The sequence below is a fragment of the Carcharodon carcharias genome, chromosome 2, assembly GCF_017639515.1.
Source record: "Carcharodon carcharias isolate sCarCar2 chromosome 2, sCarCar2.pri, whole genome shotgun sequence".
NCBI lineage: Eukaryota > Metazoa > Chordata > Chondrichthyes > Lamniformes > Lamnidae > Carcharodon > Carcharodon carcharias.
The window spans coordinates 23,852,190-23,868,338 of record NC_054468.1 but is presented as its reverse complement, the minus strand read 5'-3'; the positions used below and the strand labels follow the sequence as shown (position 1 = coordinate 23,868,338).

The 16,149-nt window shown below is 44.2% G+C and overlaps 1 protein-coding gene across 3 annotated transcripts in view; it reads right to left on the bottom strand.

Annotated features, from left to right (window-relative positions):
* Positions 1-16,149, bottom strand: part of plod2 (procollagen-lysine, 2-oxoglutarate 5-dioxygenase 2) — a 152,403-nt gene that overhangs the window by 83,634 nt on the left and 52,620 nt on the right. For all 3 annotated transcript variants that reach the window (XM_041215703.1, XM_041215713.1, XM_041215723.1), the window contains one exon: positions 14,310-14,446. In XM_041215703.1, coding sequence (XP_041071637.1) covers positions 14,310-14,446 — 137 coding nt within the window. The remainder of the gene's footprint in view (positions 1-14,309; positions 14,447-16,149) is intronic.

Sequence of the window (16,149 nt, the reverse complement as noted above, 5' to 3'; positions counted from 1 at the left end):
ACCTGCTGGTAGAGCTTGTGGAAGGACCCCTGCAAGTTGTAGGGCCTGCAGCAATCCTTTCGGATACCTAAAGGTTATGATCACGGACAAATGTAGAGTTTTGAGTATCCTACCTTCCTCGAATAACCTTCAAGCTCCCACGCCTTCTGATGGCTGCTGTGGGGATTTGCCCCGAAGGGTCCAATACCATGGTTACAGACTTCTCTGGTCTGTAGTTGTGCTCCTGTTGACCTCCTTACTTCCCAGCGCTAGACCCAACCAGAAAGTTGGGACCATGTAATTTATGTGGGGTAGGAAACGAGCCTGGGTTTTTCTTTCTACGCACCACTTCAATAAACAGCATTGCCCAGACACCCAAAGACAACAGTTGGCCTAATCTGCTTGTTCATCTGTAGCTTGCGCTTTATGTATACCTGAAAACCACAAACTAATTCAGCTAAACCGAGTCAATAGAATTCTTATTTCAAAGATTGTATATTCAAGCTTCATGTCCAATATAACTCTTCTTTGGAATATGCAGGTTGGAGTTCCGAAGAGGAGTCATATTAGACTCAAAATGCTAACTCTGAGCAGAATTGTCCCAGATTTGCACTAAGTGCGAAGGGGGAGGGTGAACAGCCAGAGGTCGTGGTCCATATCGGTACCAACAACTTCAGTAAAAAGAAGCATGAGGTCCTGAAAGCAGAATATAGAGAGCTAGAAAATAAATTAAAAAGCAGGACCTCAAAAAGGTAGTAATCTCAGGATTACTCCTAGTGCCACGTGCTAGCGAGTTCAAGAATAGAAGAATAGATCGGATGAACGCGTGGCTGGAGAGATGGTGTAGGAGGGAGGGATTTAGATTCCTGAGGCTTTGGGACCAATTCTGGGAAAGATGGGACTGGTACAAACTGGGCGAGTTGCACTGCAGCAGGACCGGGACCAATATCCGCGCAGGGATATTCGCTAGTAGGGGAGGGTTTAAACTAGAGTGGCAGGGGGGTGGAAACCTGAGCAGGGAGCAGAAGAGAGGGAAACAAAGATAGAAATGAAAGACAGAAAAGTAGAAAGCAAAAGTGGAAGGCAGAGGAAAGGAGGGCTAGCAGCAAATAGTGCCATAGTACAGAAAGCGATTTGTAAAGATGTTAAACAGACAAGCCCAAAGGCACTGTACCTGAATGCATGAAGCATTCACAACAAGGTAGATGAATTAACAGAGCAAACAGATGTAAACGGGTATGATATGATTGCGATTAAGGAGACATGGCTGCGGGGTGACCAGGGCTGGGAACTGAATATCCAAGCATATTCGATATTTAGGACAGACAGGCAAAAATGAAAAGGAGGCGGCATGGCATTGTTAGCTAAGGATGAAATCAGTGCAATAGTGAGACAAGATATTGGCTCATTAAATCTAGAAATAGAATCAGTCTGGGTGGAGCTAAGAAGCAACAAGGGGTGGAAAACATAAGTGGGGGTTGTCTATAGGCCTCCAAACAGTAGTAAGGTGGGGGTGGCATTCAACAGGAAATTAGAGATGCATGTAACAAGGCTGCTACAGTAATCATGGGTGACTTTAAGCTACAAATAGACTAGGCAAATCAAATTAGCAATAATACTGTGGTAGATGAATTCTTGGAGATTTTTTTAGACCATTTTGTCGAGGAACCAACTAGGAAACAGGCTGTCCAAGACTTAATATTGTACAATGAGAAGGGGTTAATTAATAATCTTGTTGTGAGGTGTCATTTAGGGAAGAGTGATCATAACATGGTAGAATTCTTTATTCGGATGGAAGGTGAAGTAGTCCAATTCGAACCTAGAGTCCTAAATCTTAACAAAGGAAACTACCAAGGTATGAGGGGTGAGTTGGCTTCAACAGATTGGGGAACTTCAATAAAAGGCATCATGGTGGACAGACAATGGCTAATATTTGCATTGCAACACATTCCTTTCTGCACAAAAACAGAACAGGAAAAGCCACCCAACCATGGCCAGCAAAAGAAATTAAGGATAGTATTAGATTCAAAGGGAATCATATAAAGTTGCTAGAAAAGGTAGCAAACCTGAGGATTGGGAGTAGTCTAGAATTCAGCAAAGAAGGACCAAGAGATTGATTAAGAGGAGAAAAATAGAGTATGAGAGTAAACTTGCAAGGAACATAAAAGCAGACTGTACATGGCCTTGGTGAGACCACACCTGGAGTACTCTGTGCAGTTTTGGTCTCCTTACCTAAGAAAGGATATACTTGCCATTTGGGAGTGCAGTGATGGTTCACCAGACTGACTTCTGGGGTGGCAAGATTATTATATGAGAGGAGATTGGGCCGACTAGGCCTGTATTCACTGGAGTTTAGAAGAATGAGGGGATCTCTTTGAAACATATAAAATTCTGACAGGGCTGGACAGACTGGATGCAGGGATGATGTTTCTTCTGGCTGGAGGTTCTAGAACCAGGGGTCACAGTTTCAGGATATGGGACAGGCCATTTAGGACTGAGATGAGGAGAAATATCTTCACTCGGAGAGTGGTGAACCTGTGGAATTCCCTCCCTTAGAAGCCTGTGGAGGCCAAGTCACTGGATATATTTAAGGTGGAAATAGATTTCTAAACATTAAAGGCATCAAGGGACATGGAGAAAGAGCGGGAGTATGGCGTTGAGATACAGGATCAGCCATGATCATGTTGAATGGCACAGCAGGCTCAAAGGGACAAATGACCTACTCCTGCTCCTAGTTTCAATGCAGTTGACTCTTAAACGCCCTCTTAAATGTCCTAGCAAGCCACTCAGTTGTATCAAACTGCTACAAAGTCCACAAGGACTGAAATTGGACAGGTCTGCAAGCATCGACCTAGGCACTGGAGACAATAGCAAACCAGCCCTGTCGACCCTGCAAAGTCCTCCTGACTAATATCTGTGGGCTTGTGCCAAAATTGGGAGAGCTGCCCATAGACTAGTCAAGCAACAGTCTGACTTAGTAATCCTCATGGAATCATACCTTACAAATAATGTCCCAGACACCACTATCAACATCCCTGGCTATGTCCTGTCCCATCGACAGGAGAGACCCAGCAGAGATGGCAGCACAGTGGTATACAGTTGGGAGGGAATTCCCTGAGAGATCTCAATATTCGCTCTGGACCCCATGAAGTCTCATGGCATCAGGTCAAATATGGGCAAGGAATCCTCCTGCTGATTATCACCTACCGCACCCCACACAGCTGATGAATCACTACTCATCCATGTTGAACACCAAATGGAAGTAGCACTGAGCGTGGCAAGGACACAGAATGCACTCTGGGTGGGCAAGTCCAATGAACATCACCAAGGGTGGCTCGGCAGCACCACTACAGACTGAGCTGGCCGAGTCCTAAAGGGCACAGTTGCTAGGCAGGGCCTGCAACAGGTGGTGAGGGAACCAATAAGAGGGATAAAGCTACTTGACCTTGTCCTCGCCAATCTACTTCTTGCAGATGCATCTGTCCACGGCAGTATTGGTAAGAGTGCCTACTGCACAGTCCTTGTGAAGACAAAGTCCCATCTTTACATTGAGGATACCCTCCATCTTGTCGTGTGGTACTGCAACTGTGTTAAGCGGGACAGATTTTGAATAGATCTAGCAACTCAAAACTGGGGTATCCTTGAGGCACTGTCTTCCATCGGTAACAGCAGAATTGCATACAACCCCAGTCTGTAACCTCATGGCCCAGCATATTTCCCACTTTATCATTACCATCAAGTTGGGAGATCAACCCTGGTTCAATGGCGAGTGCAGGAGGGCATGCCAGGGGCAGTGCCAGGCTTATCTAAAAATTATCAGCCTGGTGAAAATACAACACAGTGCCAAACGACGGTAGCAGCTTGGGGTTGACAGAGCTAAGTAGTCCCACAACACAGATCAGATCTAAGTTCCGCAATCCTGCCACATACAGTCACAAATGGTGGTAGACAATTAAACAATTGACTGGAGGAGGTGGCTCCACAAATGTCCCCATCCTCAATGATGGAGGAGACCAGCACATCAGTGCAAAAGACAAGGCTGAAGCATTCACAACAATCTTCAGCCAGAAGTGCCGACTGGATGATCCATCACAGACTCCTCCTGTGGCCTCCAGCATCATAGATGCCAGTTTTCAGCCAATTCAATTCACTCCAAGTGATATCAAGAAATGGCTGCAGGCACTGGGTTACTGCAAAGGCTATGGGCCCTGACAACATTGCGGCAATAGTGCTGAAGACTTGTGCTCCAGAAATAGCTACGCCTTAGCCAATCTGTTCCAGTACAGCTACAACGCTGGCATCTACCCAGCAATGAGGAAAATTGCCCACGTATGTCCTGCCCAGAAAAAACAGGACAAATCCAATCGGCCAATCACCACCCCATCTGTCGATTTCCAATGATCAGCAATGCGAAGGAAAGTATTGTTGACAGTGCCATCAAGCGGCACTTACTCAGCAATAACCTGTTCATTGACACTCAGTTTGGGTTCTGTCAGGGCCACACAGCTCCTGACCTCATTACAGCCTTGTTTCAAACATGGACAAAAGAGCCGAACTCAAGAGATGAGGCGACAGTGACTGCCCTTGACACCAAGGCAGTATTTGACGGAGTGTGGCATCAAGGAGCCCTAACAAAACTGGAGTCAATGGGAATCAGGAAGAAAACTCTCCAATGGTCGAAGGAAGTTGATTGTGGTTGTTGGGGGTCTATCATCTCAGTCCCAGGGCATCACTGCAGGAGTTCATGGTAGTGTCCTAGGCCTAGCCATCTTCAGCTCCTTCATCAATGACCTACCCTCCATCATAAGGTCAGGAGTGAGGATATTCGCCGATGACTGCACAATGTTCAGCATCATGCACAACACCTCAGATACTGAAGCAGTCCATGTCCAAATGCAGCAAGACCTGGACAACATTCAAGCTTGGGCTCATAAATGACAAGTAACATTTGCACCACACAAGTGCTGGGCAATTACCATCTCCAACAGGAGAGAATCCCCCACGATCAACATCCTAGGGGTTACCATTGACCAAAAACTGAACTGGACCAGCCAAATATTTTTGTGGCTATAAGAGCAGGTCAGAGATTCTGGGGATTCTGTGGAGAGTAACTCACCTTCTGACTCCTCAAAGCCTGTCCACTATCTACAAGGCACAGGAGTGTGATGCCTGGATGAGTGCAGCTCCAACAACATTCAATAAGCTTGACACCATCCAGATCAAAGCAGTCGCTTGATTGGCACATCCACCACAATAAACATTCACTCCCTCCGCCCACTGATGCACAGTGGCAGCAGTGCGTACTGTTTACAAGATGCACTGCAGCAACTCATCAAGGCTCCTTAAACAGTAGCTTCTACCACCCAGAAGGACAAGGGCAACAGGTCCACGGGAACACCACCATGTACAAGTTCCCTCAAAGTCACCCACCATCCTGACTTAAAACTACATTGCTGCTCCTTCAACATCGCTAGGTCAAAATCCTGGAACTCCCTTCCTAATAGTCCTTTAGGTATTCCTACAACACATGGACTGCAGCAGTTCAAGGAGACAGCACACCACCACCTTCTCAAGGGCAATTAGAGATGGGCAATAAATGCTGGCCTAACCAGCAACAACTGCCTACCATTAACAAAAATAAACGAAATTCATGTGAAATTCATGAGAAGCAGTGGTTGGACAAGATAGCTGGCATTAGATGAACTCTATTTTGATGTCAGTGCCTTCAGTGGAAAGAATTGCAAAACAAAAATAAAACAGTTCAAACAGAGTGGAGGATAATTTCACTCACCCGAGTTATGAGAATACTTAAAGTTCCTGGTCCTAGGAAATCCAACTGCTGCAGTATATGTGACGAAACAGCTTTCACAAAGGAGACAGCGTTATTCAAAGTTTCATTTGCAAAATGCAGACTTCCCATGGTTCCAGGATTCTGTTGTATCAACAAACTTCCATAACAGCCTCAGATTCTTTATGATTCAGCAAACTCATTTTCTTTGGCAATCTCAGCAGACATTTGCTAAGATGTGCAGACACCAGTTGCTCATTTTCTCCGTCTGAGCAACTCGCTTCAGGGAGTGACAGGGGGTAGACAGAAGAAAAATATAAATGTAACCGAAAGAGGAAGGAACACAGCAACCTAATGTTTCCAGTATTTTCTGCTTTTTTATTTCAGATCTCCAGCATTCGCTTTATTTTGCTTCTGTTTAATAACATACTTGGCCAATTCCCAGTGACAATCCATGCGTGTAAAGAAATTTGAACTGTAAGGGGCCAGATGACTGTGGAATTCAACCTCAGCAGGGGCTCAGCCTGTGATAAGAACCCGCTGGGCTGACTTTTTTTCTACCCTCTTCTTCCCGTACATTTAATACTCATGTGAAGTAAGGAACAGGAATTTGATTCTTGCAAATATTTGGTGCCAATGGGAGTTCGGGGTAACATTTTGCAATTTCAGTTAAGACAACCAAGGATGGATGTGCAAGGAGCCTTGGTATGTGTCTGGAGTGTGACATCAAGAATCCTCAGGATATCGCGATATCAAAAAATTGAATCTCCGAACAGGGAACCTCTGCTTCAGAAGCAATTTCCCACCTATCACAGCAGAGGAAATGAGGTGTTTCTGAGCAGTACTGACCAGAATGTGCACAGCCAAAAGACAGTGCTCGATATCCCAAGATGCAGGGGCAAGGTAGAGAGAACTGGGTGATCATCTGCAGGGACAGTAAAGGGAAGACAAGACTGCTAAGTGCAGGGAACTGTCCTATAGATGCTCAATGTTGGACAAGCATCAGCTGGACAACAGCAGTGACTCAGAAGGATGTGCTGCTGTGGAGCAAGGGACAGCATGATGGAGTGAGAAGAAAGTAGCCTCCAAGAGTAGGAGCGTGGTATTAATACAGTATTCTACAGGAAGTTTATAAATTGTTTCTTAACAGTCATGAGTGGGAGTGTTGTTTGCTATGTTGCCTCCCTGACAGGGTGGGGGGTATCACTGAACAAGTGGAAAAACTGCTGGCAAGGGGGGGTGGACAATCAAGGTTGTGCTCCATGATGGACCCAACCTCATAAATAGAACTATGTTTGGGGTCTTGCATGATTTTCTAAAATTAATTTTCAGAATAAATGCATCATTGGCAAGGTTGGGAATTATTGTCCATCCCTCATTTTGCTGAACCATCTTCTTGAAATACTGCAGTTCATGTGGTACTCTTTATAATGGTTTGATATAACCAAGTGGTTGGCCAGTAAACTTCAGCAGTCAGTTAAGAGTTGACCGTATTAACATGGGACTGGTGAGATAAACCATATTAGGCATGGACGACCAATTTCCTTTCTTAAAAAGGACATTAGGGGACCGATCTTGACTGCAAACTGCAGCTTTAATGTCACATCAACTATCTTGTTATTTCCAGGTATTTTCCGGATGGAATTCAGATTTGCCTCTGGGATTTGCATTCATGTTCCCTGAAAAACAAGATACTGTAAAGGCTGGAAATCTGAAAGAAAAACAGAATGTACTGTAAGTGATCAAAAGGTCAGGTAGCATCTGTGGAGAGTGAAAGTTAACATTTCAGGTCAATGACCGTTCATCACGGCTGTTGTGGTGAAAGGTCACTGACCTGAAATGTTAACTCTGTTTCTCTCTCCACAGATGCTGCTTGCCTCCGAATTACTAGTCTGTTAGCTATGACACTACCATGCTCTACGTAATGGGCAATAGAAATGAAACTTTCATTTCCCAGGAACCTTATATAATTGCAAGATAAAGCCTAAAACTAAGGATTGTGATTTGATTTTTGGTAATGCTACAAACTTGGAAACAAAAATTTACGAAGTGATTTTCTCCTCCTATGCTCATCCCAACAATCCTTGCTAGTACATATTCTCAGTATCCTTATGTTGTTTACAAGGATAAAAAAAGGACACTGCACTCTCCTACATTATTTTTCTGAAATAACATACAGCACAATAAAGGTCTTGGCACAGGTGTATATCGATCATTTTATAGGTCCAGTATGCTTAGAACCAAAACCTCTCTTAACTGAAACTTGGTTGGGGGTGGCGGGGGCAAGGTTTTGAGGGGGTGGAGTTGAGGGTTGACAAAGAGAAAAAAAAATTGGAGGGTGGAATCAAACCTGTGCCTGCTCCGTTTTAGTTATTGGGGGCATTGGTCATATGCTCAGCTTTTCCGGTGACGGAGAAAACTGGGCCAGGTAATCTGGGAAAACTTCAATATACACCTAGGTGCTGCATTTTTCATACTTAAAATTATGCCCTTAATTGCTTCACTGGTTTATTGGGTGAATGTTCCCTCTGGTATGGATTTCAGCCATAAAACACAGAACAATCTGAGACCAGATCCCAGTCTCTGGTGATTTTGCTGATCTCAGCAGTACAGGTTTCACAAATTAGCCACAGTATCTCTAGGCTGGACATGATGAAGTGAGGAACAGAGCAGCCAAGATGCCAGATTACCTCTTCTGGAAGGTACATGCAGACAGAATTAGATTCAGGTGTCAACTTTTGTCCTCAATAAAACTGACGAACTCCGTGCTACAGAGTGGAACACTGCCCCACTTTTTGAAACTAGGACTAGCGTAAATTGTGACCACATCAGTTATAACAGAATGAAAGCAAAATAAAGCTGCATCTGTTTTGATCCATTACGCTTTAAGGTCACACCAGAATGGCATTTTGCATTTCTCAAAGTCATTTTTATGACCCATCTCTGCAATGGTGAGTGAGCGAATGAACCAGAAAGGCAACTTAGTGCCAAATTGCAGCTAGTTTTCCTGCTGTTCACCCAGTGATTTACATAGTCTGGCACATTCTAATAAGGACAAATTTGGAACACTATGCTGACACGCAAGCAGGGAGTAAACTAAACTGATTACTGTGAAGTAAAAGCAAAAATTTGGATGTTGCCAGCATAACCAAGCTAGCACTTAATTGAACTGAAAACGAAACTCGCATGTAATAGAACAGTTAACAAGAACATTTTGTACATCTGGAGTTCCTTTATGTACACTCGAAGAGTTTATATTTCATTGGAGCTGTCAAATATCTTTAGAGTTTGAAAACATATTTGAAGAGCAAGTACTTTGAACATTTCCAGCACAGCCAATTAATCTATTTGTGCAGAGATCAATCAGAACTTTATTGTCTGACTTCCCACTCAAAATGAACAGACCAACAGAAAATTAACAGAGCAAAATTATTGCGGGGGTTTCTTGATCTCCTGCTGTAACTTTGGCAAAGATCAGCGAAAAATGGGGGAAGATAAAGACCAACTCCTATGAAAATTACTAGAAAACACTTTTTTTTAACATTATAGGCGTCATATTTTTAAAATTAGTTTAATGTCAAGTGTAAAATTTACATCTAGAATTTTTCTATTATATTTATTCACTTTGCTAGTTCAGTGCAGAGCAAGATGAAAGTGATCCCTAGGGTCAGGGAGAATAGTTATAAGGAACGATTAGATAAGAGGATCTTATGGAGACATATGAGATATTTAACTAAGGAAACCTGAAACAGCATTTTCAGGTATGCTGAAGTATCAAGACAAAGGGTCCAGGTTCAGGGTAAAGGGCACACTTAGGCAGAGATGAATGAAGTACTTCTTTACACAGGTGATCAACAGCATAACAAATTGGCAGGACGTTTACTTCAAGACACGGCAACAAGCTCATCTAAGAGAAGACCTTAATGAGATTGTGATTCGTAGGTTGGAAGGACAAAATGAAATGAACTGAAGGAGTGCTCTTTTGAAGAAAGCCCATCTTGGAAATCAAGCAATACATGACCAAGGAAAGTACAGTGCTGCTGAAATCTTATTGATATTTCGTATTACTCGATGTGGAAAAATTTCACGGGTGGCTACCAACGCACTGGTACCTCATTCAAACGACAACACTTCATGAGTGTTGTGTGGGTTACATGGCTAGGGAGTGCACCACAGCCTAACTTGGCCCTGTTCTCACTGGATGCCAATCTGCATGCACTTGAAAAGGGATGTGGGGAGGTAGGGTTACTGAATAGCGCTCCAGAACTTGAATCATGACTGATTTTTCTCCTTCCTTGCACAAGTTGCTGTGGCCACTTGCAACACCCTTAATCCTGGCTGTGGAATAACTCTGTGCAGATTGGGAATCAAGCCTGCAACATTTTGATTTCTGTGACTTATTACAACACAAGGTATTGCCTTTGCTTACAAGCCCTGTAATGAACACTTTAATCACAGAAAATGGTTCATTTTCAAGGACTAAGGACATTCTGGAAGAACTCTCAAAAACAGTACCTCTGACATGTCCTCCTTCTTCCTTAACCAAGGTTTTCCACCCACGGTAGTTGACAGGGCCCTCAACCGTGTCCGGCCCATCTCCCGCACATCCGCCCTCACACCTTCTCCTCCATCCCAGAAACATGATAGGGTCTCCCTTGTCCTCACTTATCACCCCACCAGCCTCCGCATTCAAAGGATCATCCTCCACAATTTCCGCCAACTCCAGCATGATGCCACCACCAAACACATCTTCCCTTCACCCTCCTGGCGGCATTCCGTAGGGATCGTTCCCTCTGTGACACCCTGGTCCACTCCTCCATCACCCCCTACTCCTCAACCCTCTCCCCGGCACCTCCCCATGCAAACGCAGAAGATGCAACACCTGCCCCTTCACTTCCTCTCTCCTTACCGTCCAAGGGCCCAAACACTCCTTTCAAGTGAAGCAGCATTTCACTTGCACTTCCCTCAACTTAGTCTACTGGCATTTGTTGCTCCCAACGCGGGTTCCTCTACATTGGAGAGACCAAACGCAGACTGGGTGACCGCTTTGCAGAATCCCTTCGGTCTGTCCGCAAGCATGACCCAGACCTCCCTGTCGCTTACCATTTCAACACTCCACCCTGCTCTCTTGCTCACATGTCTGTCCTTGGCTTGCTGCAATGTCCCAGTGAAGCTCAATGCAAACTGGAGGAACAGCACCTCATCTTCTGACTAGGCACTTTACAGCCTTCCGGACTGAATATTGAGTCCAACAATTTTAGATCCTGAACTCTCTCCTCCATCCCAACCCCCTTCCCGTTTCTTCCCCCTCCTTTTTGTTTTTTCCAATAATTTATATAGATTTTTCTTTTCCCACCTATTTCCATTATTTTTAAATGTATTTCCACCCATTGTTTATTTCTACTTTTTAGTATTCCCATTAGAGCTATTTGTACCTTATCTGTCCTGTCTTCTACTCTTAATTAGCACATTCCTTTAGATAATATCACCACCTTCAACACCTCTTTGTTCTTTTGTCTATGACAGCTTTTGGTTATCTCCACCTATCACTGGCTGCTTGTCCCAACAACATTCCCCCCCAACCCCCAAACTTAAACCAGCTTATTTTTCACCCCTTTCCTATTTTTACTTAGTTCTGTTGAAGGGTCATGAGGACTCGAAATGTCAACTGTGCTCTTCTCCGCTGATGCTGCCAGACCTGCTGAGTTTTTCCAGGTATTTCTGTTACTGTTTTTGTTCTGGAAGAACTTGTGTTTTAAAAGGCGCTATCCCTTAAAAGGGTTAATGCAGGACTTTCATTGTTATTCTTAGAAAAAAGTATCCTTTTACAAGAAAGAGTAATTAAGCTGTTGTCAGAAAAACTGTAAACCTCTTGACCCCGGTGGACTGTGTACAAAAGGGCTCACATGGTTTTTACGACTCTGAAAAAAAACACATGCCAGCATCTGTGTTTTAAAAATTGGTTTTAGTTTTGCTTTTGAGTAAAGAAGGACCAACTGCTTGAGAAGGAAGACAGAAGCCTTTTTGCCGTCCAGAGCCAATCCACAGCCAGAAGTGGATATGAGCTGCTCCTAAGTTGCTGGGATAGAGTACCTGCAAGAGTTCCTTGAGCTCACCTGAAAAGCAGGGCCAGAGTCATTGATTGTTTCATCGCCTGCAATCGGCACCGCAATTTCACACTGGCGGGCCAATTAAGGCCTGTCCAGCGTGAAACGTGAACGGCAGTGCTGTGCGTAGCTTGTGCCCACGGGGCCGGTGGTGGTGGTGGTGGGGGGGGTGGGGGGGGGGGGGGTGGTGTGGGTGGGCGAGTGGGCTGAGCGTGTGCACATAGCTGCCTCAGGGAGATGAAGAGATATATAGAAAAAACTAAAGAAAATAAAAATGTCATAAAACATGTTCCCTCATGTGATTCTGTCACATGAGCAGGGACATGTTATTAATGAAAATCTTAAGTTTTCATTTTATTCTCATTTGCTTTAAGAAACCTCATTATGCCAGTGGATGAGCAACGCACCCACCGACAGAAATATTGTGCGACTGCGCGTTGACATTCGCACGCTCAGCTGGCATCAACGTGCATCATTTCATGCTCGAACGGGTTGGGCACATGCCGAGCGAAAATTTCTGCTCCAACTGAAAAACCTGGATGCCATTTCAAGCACCCCACCATCTATTCTTTCCCTTTGAACCACTGACTTATAACCTTCGGCAGAATTCCTCCATTTCTATTTTTTATTTCATTGTTTTGTGTGTGCCTGTGTGTGTGTGTGTGTGTGTGTGTGTGTGTGTGTGTGTGTGCACGCGTGCGTGGTGGATAAGTTTTGCCTTTCTATTTGACAAGACCGGTTTTATAATAAACTAATAAGTTTGTTGCTTATTCAAAGAAGCCTGGTTAAAGTCTCTTTCACTCAGCAGCGAAGATAAATAATTGGCCATTTTGGTGAGTGAGTTGAACATTTAGACTAACGTTGCAACCTGCAGAGTAGTGGGCCGAGATCATCTGCGCACTCCTCCCATCCCAGTCTTAACAGTCCCGCCAGAGGAGCTCATATACGTGGGATTTATATTAAAATTTATTTAAATTATGTCAAAATTTGAAAGCAGTGCACACCTTTAAACAACTAAGACTTTTTTTTTTAAATATGGATTTTGTATTTTCTTGCAATAGCTTTTCTCATGTTCTGTGCTAAAACTAGTGATCAGTGCAGATACTGACTGCTTGAGTTTGCATCGTTGATGCCCTGTTGACCTTGAAGAGTCTGAGAGAAAAATTAGCCTCAAGGGCTTTGAAAAAGATTTGCAGATCGAATATAGTAAGTTTTCACTTCAGGAACACAGCTACAACTTTAAAGGTGCAACTTTAAATGAAACAACTTAAAGCGATTCAATTTTCCCCGTTAAAAACAACGTAAAGTTAGGTTCTGTAGGACCTTTCTCAACAGAAAAAAAATGAAATAACTTTTAAAATATAATAAATTTAAAAGTAAAATATGCTAACTTTCAACTAGCCTCCCACTTGCTGCCTCTCCTGCTCGCCTCCAATCTTGCTCATTGAACCACCTGCTTGCCGCACATTCCTCTCCCTGACCTTCCCTCTCGCTGCTGACCCGACAGACTCTCAGTCTCTGTAGCTCCCTTACCGTCCCTCTCGACCCTACAGACTTGCAGCCTCTGCCACTCTCTGAACCTTCAGGTGCTGCAGACCCTTGGCTGTCAATGAGCCTCCCACTACCTGCCTCTTCCTTCTCCTGAACCCTCACTGTGAGCAAGGTCTCTGGAGATGAGTGGTGAGAGGCAGGAAGAGCAGATTCGACTTGCAGGAGTTAAGTCGCAAGCTGGAGAGACAGTGAGGGGGAGGGTTCAGGGAGCGGGGGGAGCGGGGGGAGGAACCAGGGGGTGGGTCAGCAGTGAAGGGAGGGTCAGGGTGTGGGGAGAGCCACAAACTGGAGGATCAGCAGTGGTGGGGAGGGTCAGGGAGTGCAAGAGGCCATGAAACAGAGGGTCAGCATCAAAAGGGAGATTCAGGAAGCAGCAGAGGTCACTCCAATATGGCGCGTAAGCAAAACCACTTTAAAACAAAATTCCCAACACCAGACACAAACATGGGCTCCAATAACTGACCGAGGTTAAAGCATCACAACTTAAAATGGGACGATTTAAAATGGGGACTTACTGTAAAATAACATGGTATCTATGAATTTGGAGATGGTTGTTAATTCTTAAAAGCTGACAAGTTAACATTTAGATGCTTGATCATTCAGTTCCCAAAGTGCATTAGACACAAACACAGATCACATTTCAGTGCAACACAGAAATTGAGAACAGCGACCACTGTCTGAAACACTCTCAGCCCACGTTCAAAAACTCCAGGCAATCAGTCATGGTAGTAAAAGCTGCTAGTAATTCCACACACGAAAACAACCAGAACTAAATGTCTGGATTCAATAGATCATAGTTCTACAAAATTGATCACCCAACTGCCAGTGAGCGATGTGCTTTTCCAGCCAATCAAAACATTCAGAAAAAGTTTCAAACACTCTACCTGTCAGTGAACAACACTACGAGATCATCACGATCAGCGTAATTTTGCATCTCCTCCTTCAGCAATCGTACTTTCTGTCCTCCACCAATTGAGTGAGGCACATTTCCTCCACGCCACTCCTCCTCTGTACCAAGTACCTGCACAAAGGGAGAAATAAAGTTAAAATCCGTTTGAAAGCATTGTTAATCACATGAGGAAGCCAATATTTTAATACCCCCTCAATAGTTTAAAGAGCCGGTTTTGTGGGGGGGGGTGGTGGGGGGGAAGAGAGATATGGGTGGATAAGAGGAGAATATTGGAGAATATTGGGAATAAGCAACCTAACCCCATTCCCAGCCATTCCCATAGATCCTTAACGACAGTCTCCTGCTGTTAGTTTCCAATCCCACCCACCAGGTAGGCAATCAATTTGGTCAGCTGTCGGGTGGGGGTATTCAAAGGTGGCCTTACTATTAACATTGTCAGGGCCTCCAAATCCCCAGTATTACTGGGCTCTTCACCCACTACAAAGCTCCCCCACCCCCTCCCACCCCCTTCCCCCCTACCCCACCTCTCTCTCTCTCTCCTACTGCCCCCCCCCCCCCACACTCTCTCTCCCCCCCCATACATCCTCCCTCGAACAATTTCAGGCAAAAAAAGTGTTTCACTGCTTAACCTTAGCTATCTGTTTTTTTTTAAATTGTTTTCACCATCACCAGAAGATGCTGGGATGACAGCCTAAAGAGGAAATAATGGACAGTGATAGATTGGCATGGACTCAAGATGTATACTTGTCCCATAATTCGACAGAGTTCAAATAGAAAACTGCCAACTTCCAGCGACCAAGTTATATTTGTCTTGTGGATTGCTGTACTCTCTTCATTTACCTCTTAGGCGAGGTACTTCTTGCAGAGTGTCACTAATTAAACCTTTAAAATCAAATTGTGAATACATTTTTCTTAAAAGTCTGAGTTAAGCTATGTTTGTTGAGATCATTATGAGGATCATTGCAGGGTCTTAAGCCTGCAGTATTTAACTTTTACTGGGTGTATTTGCTGTCCTTACCCCACACCACCCTTGGAAGTTTTTTGTTAAATGAGAGAGATTTTCTCCCTACAGTGCAAATGGAAGAAAATTGAGACGCCTCTAGGAATGGAGCAAGGAAATACAGTGTATGTAGTAGAGGGAGTAAAAAGATTCAAAACAAGATGGCATACAAAGCTAAGTAGGAGACCAGGCGGGTGGGGGGGGGGGGAGGCAATATTCACCATCAATTTGAATATTTGCTCTTGCTTTTCCAAGTCCAATTTGGCATTTTGCCCTAATGTCATCACAGGTACACTTGTAAAACACAGACCAAAATATATTTAATGATGTAGTAATGTGAAACTTTGTTTTTTTCACTTAATTTGTGGGATGGGTGTATCACAGGCTGCAATCGCATTAATTGCCAATCCCTAATTGCCCTTGAAAAGGTGTTGGTGAACTGTTATCTTGAACTGCTGCAGTCTCCACGAGGTGAAGGTACTTCCACGGTGCTGCAAAGTAGGGAGTTTTGACCCAGTGACGATGAAGGAACATTGATATATTTCCATAACGGTGTGCGATTTGGAGGGCAAGATGTAGGCTCTGATATTCCCAAGACAATAGAGATTACAGCCCTGGGAGGTTCTGTCAATGAAGCCTTGGAGAGACATTGCATTGCGTCTTGTAGATGGTACACACTGCTGCTTGTGGTGGAGAAGGTGAATGTTTAAGATGGTGTATTGGGTGGCTGCTTTGTTTTGGATGGTGTTGAGTTTCTTGAGCATTGTTGAAGCTGCACTCGCCCAGGTAAGTGAACAGTATTGCATCACACTCC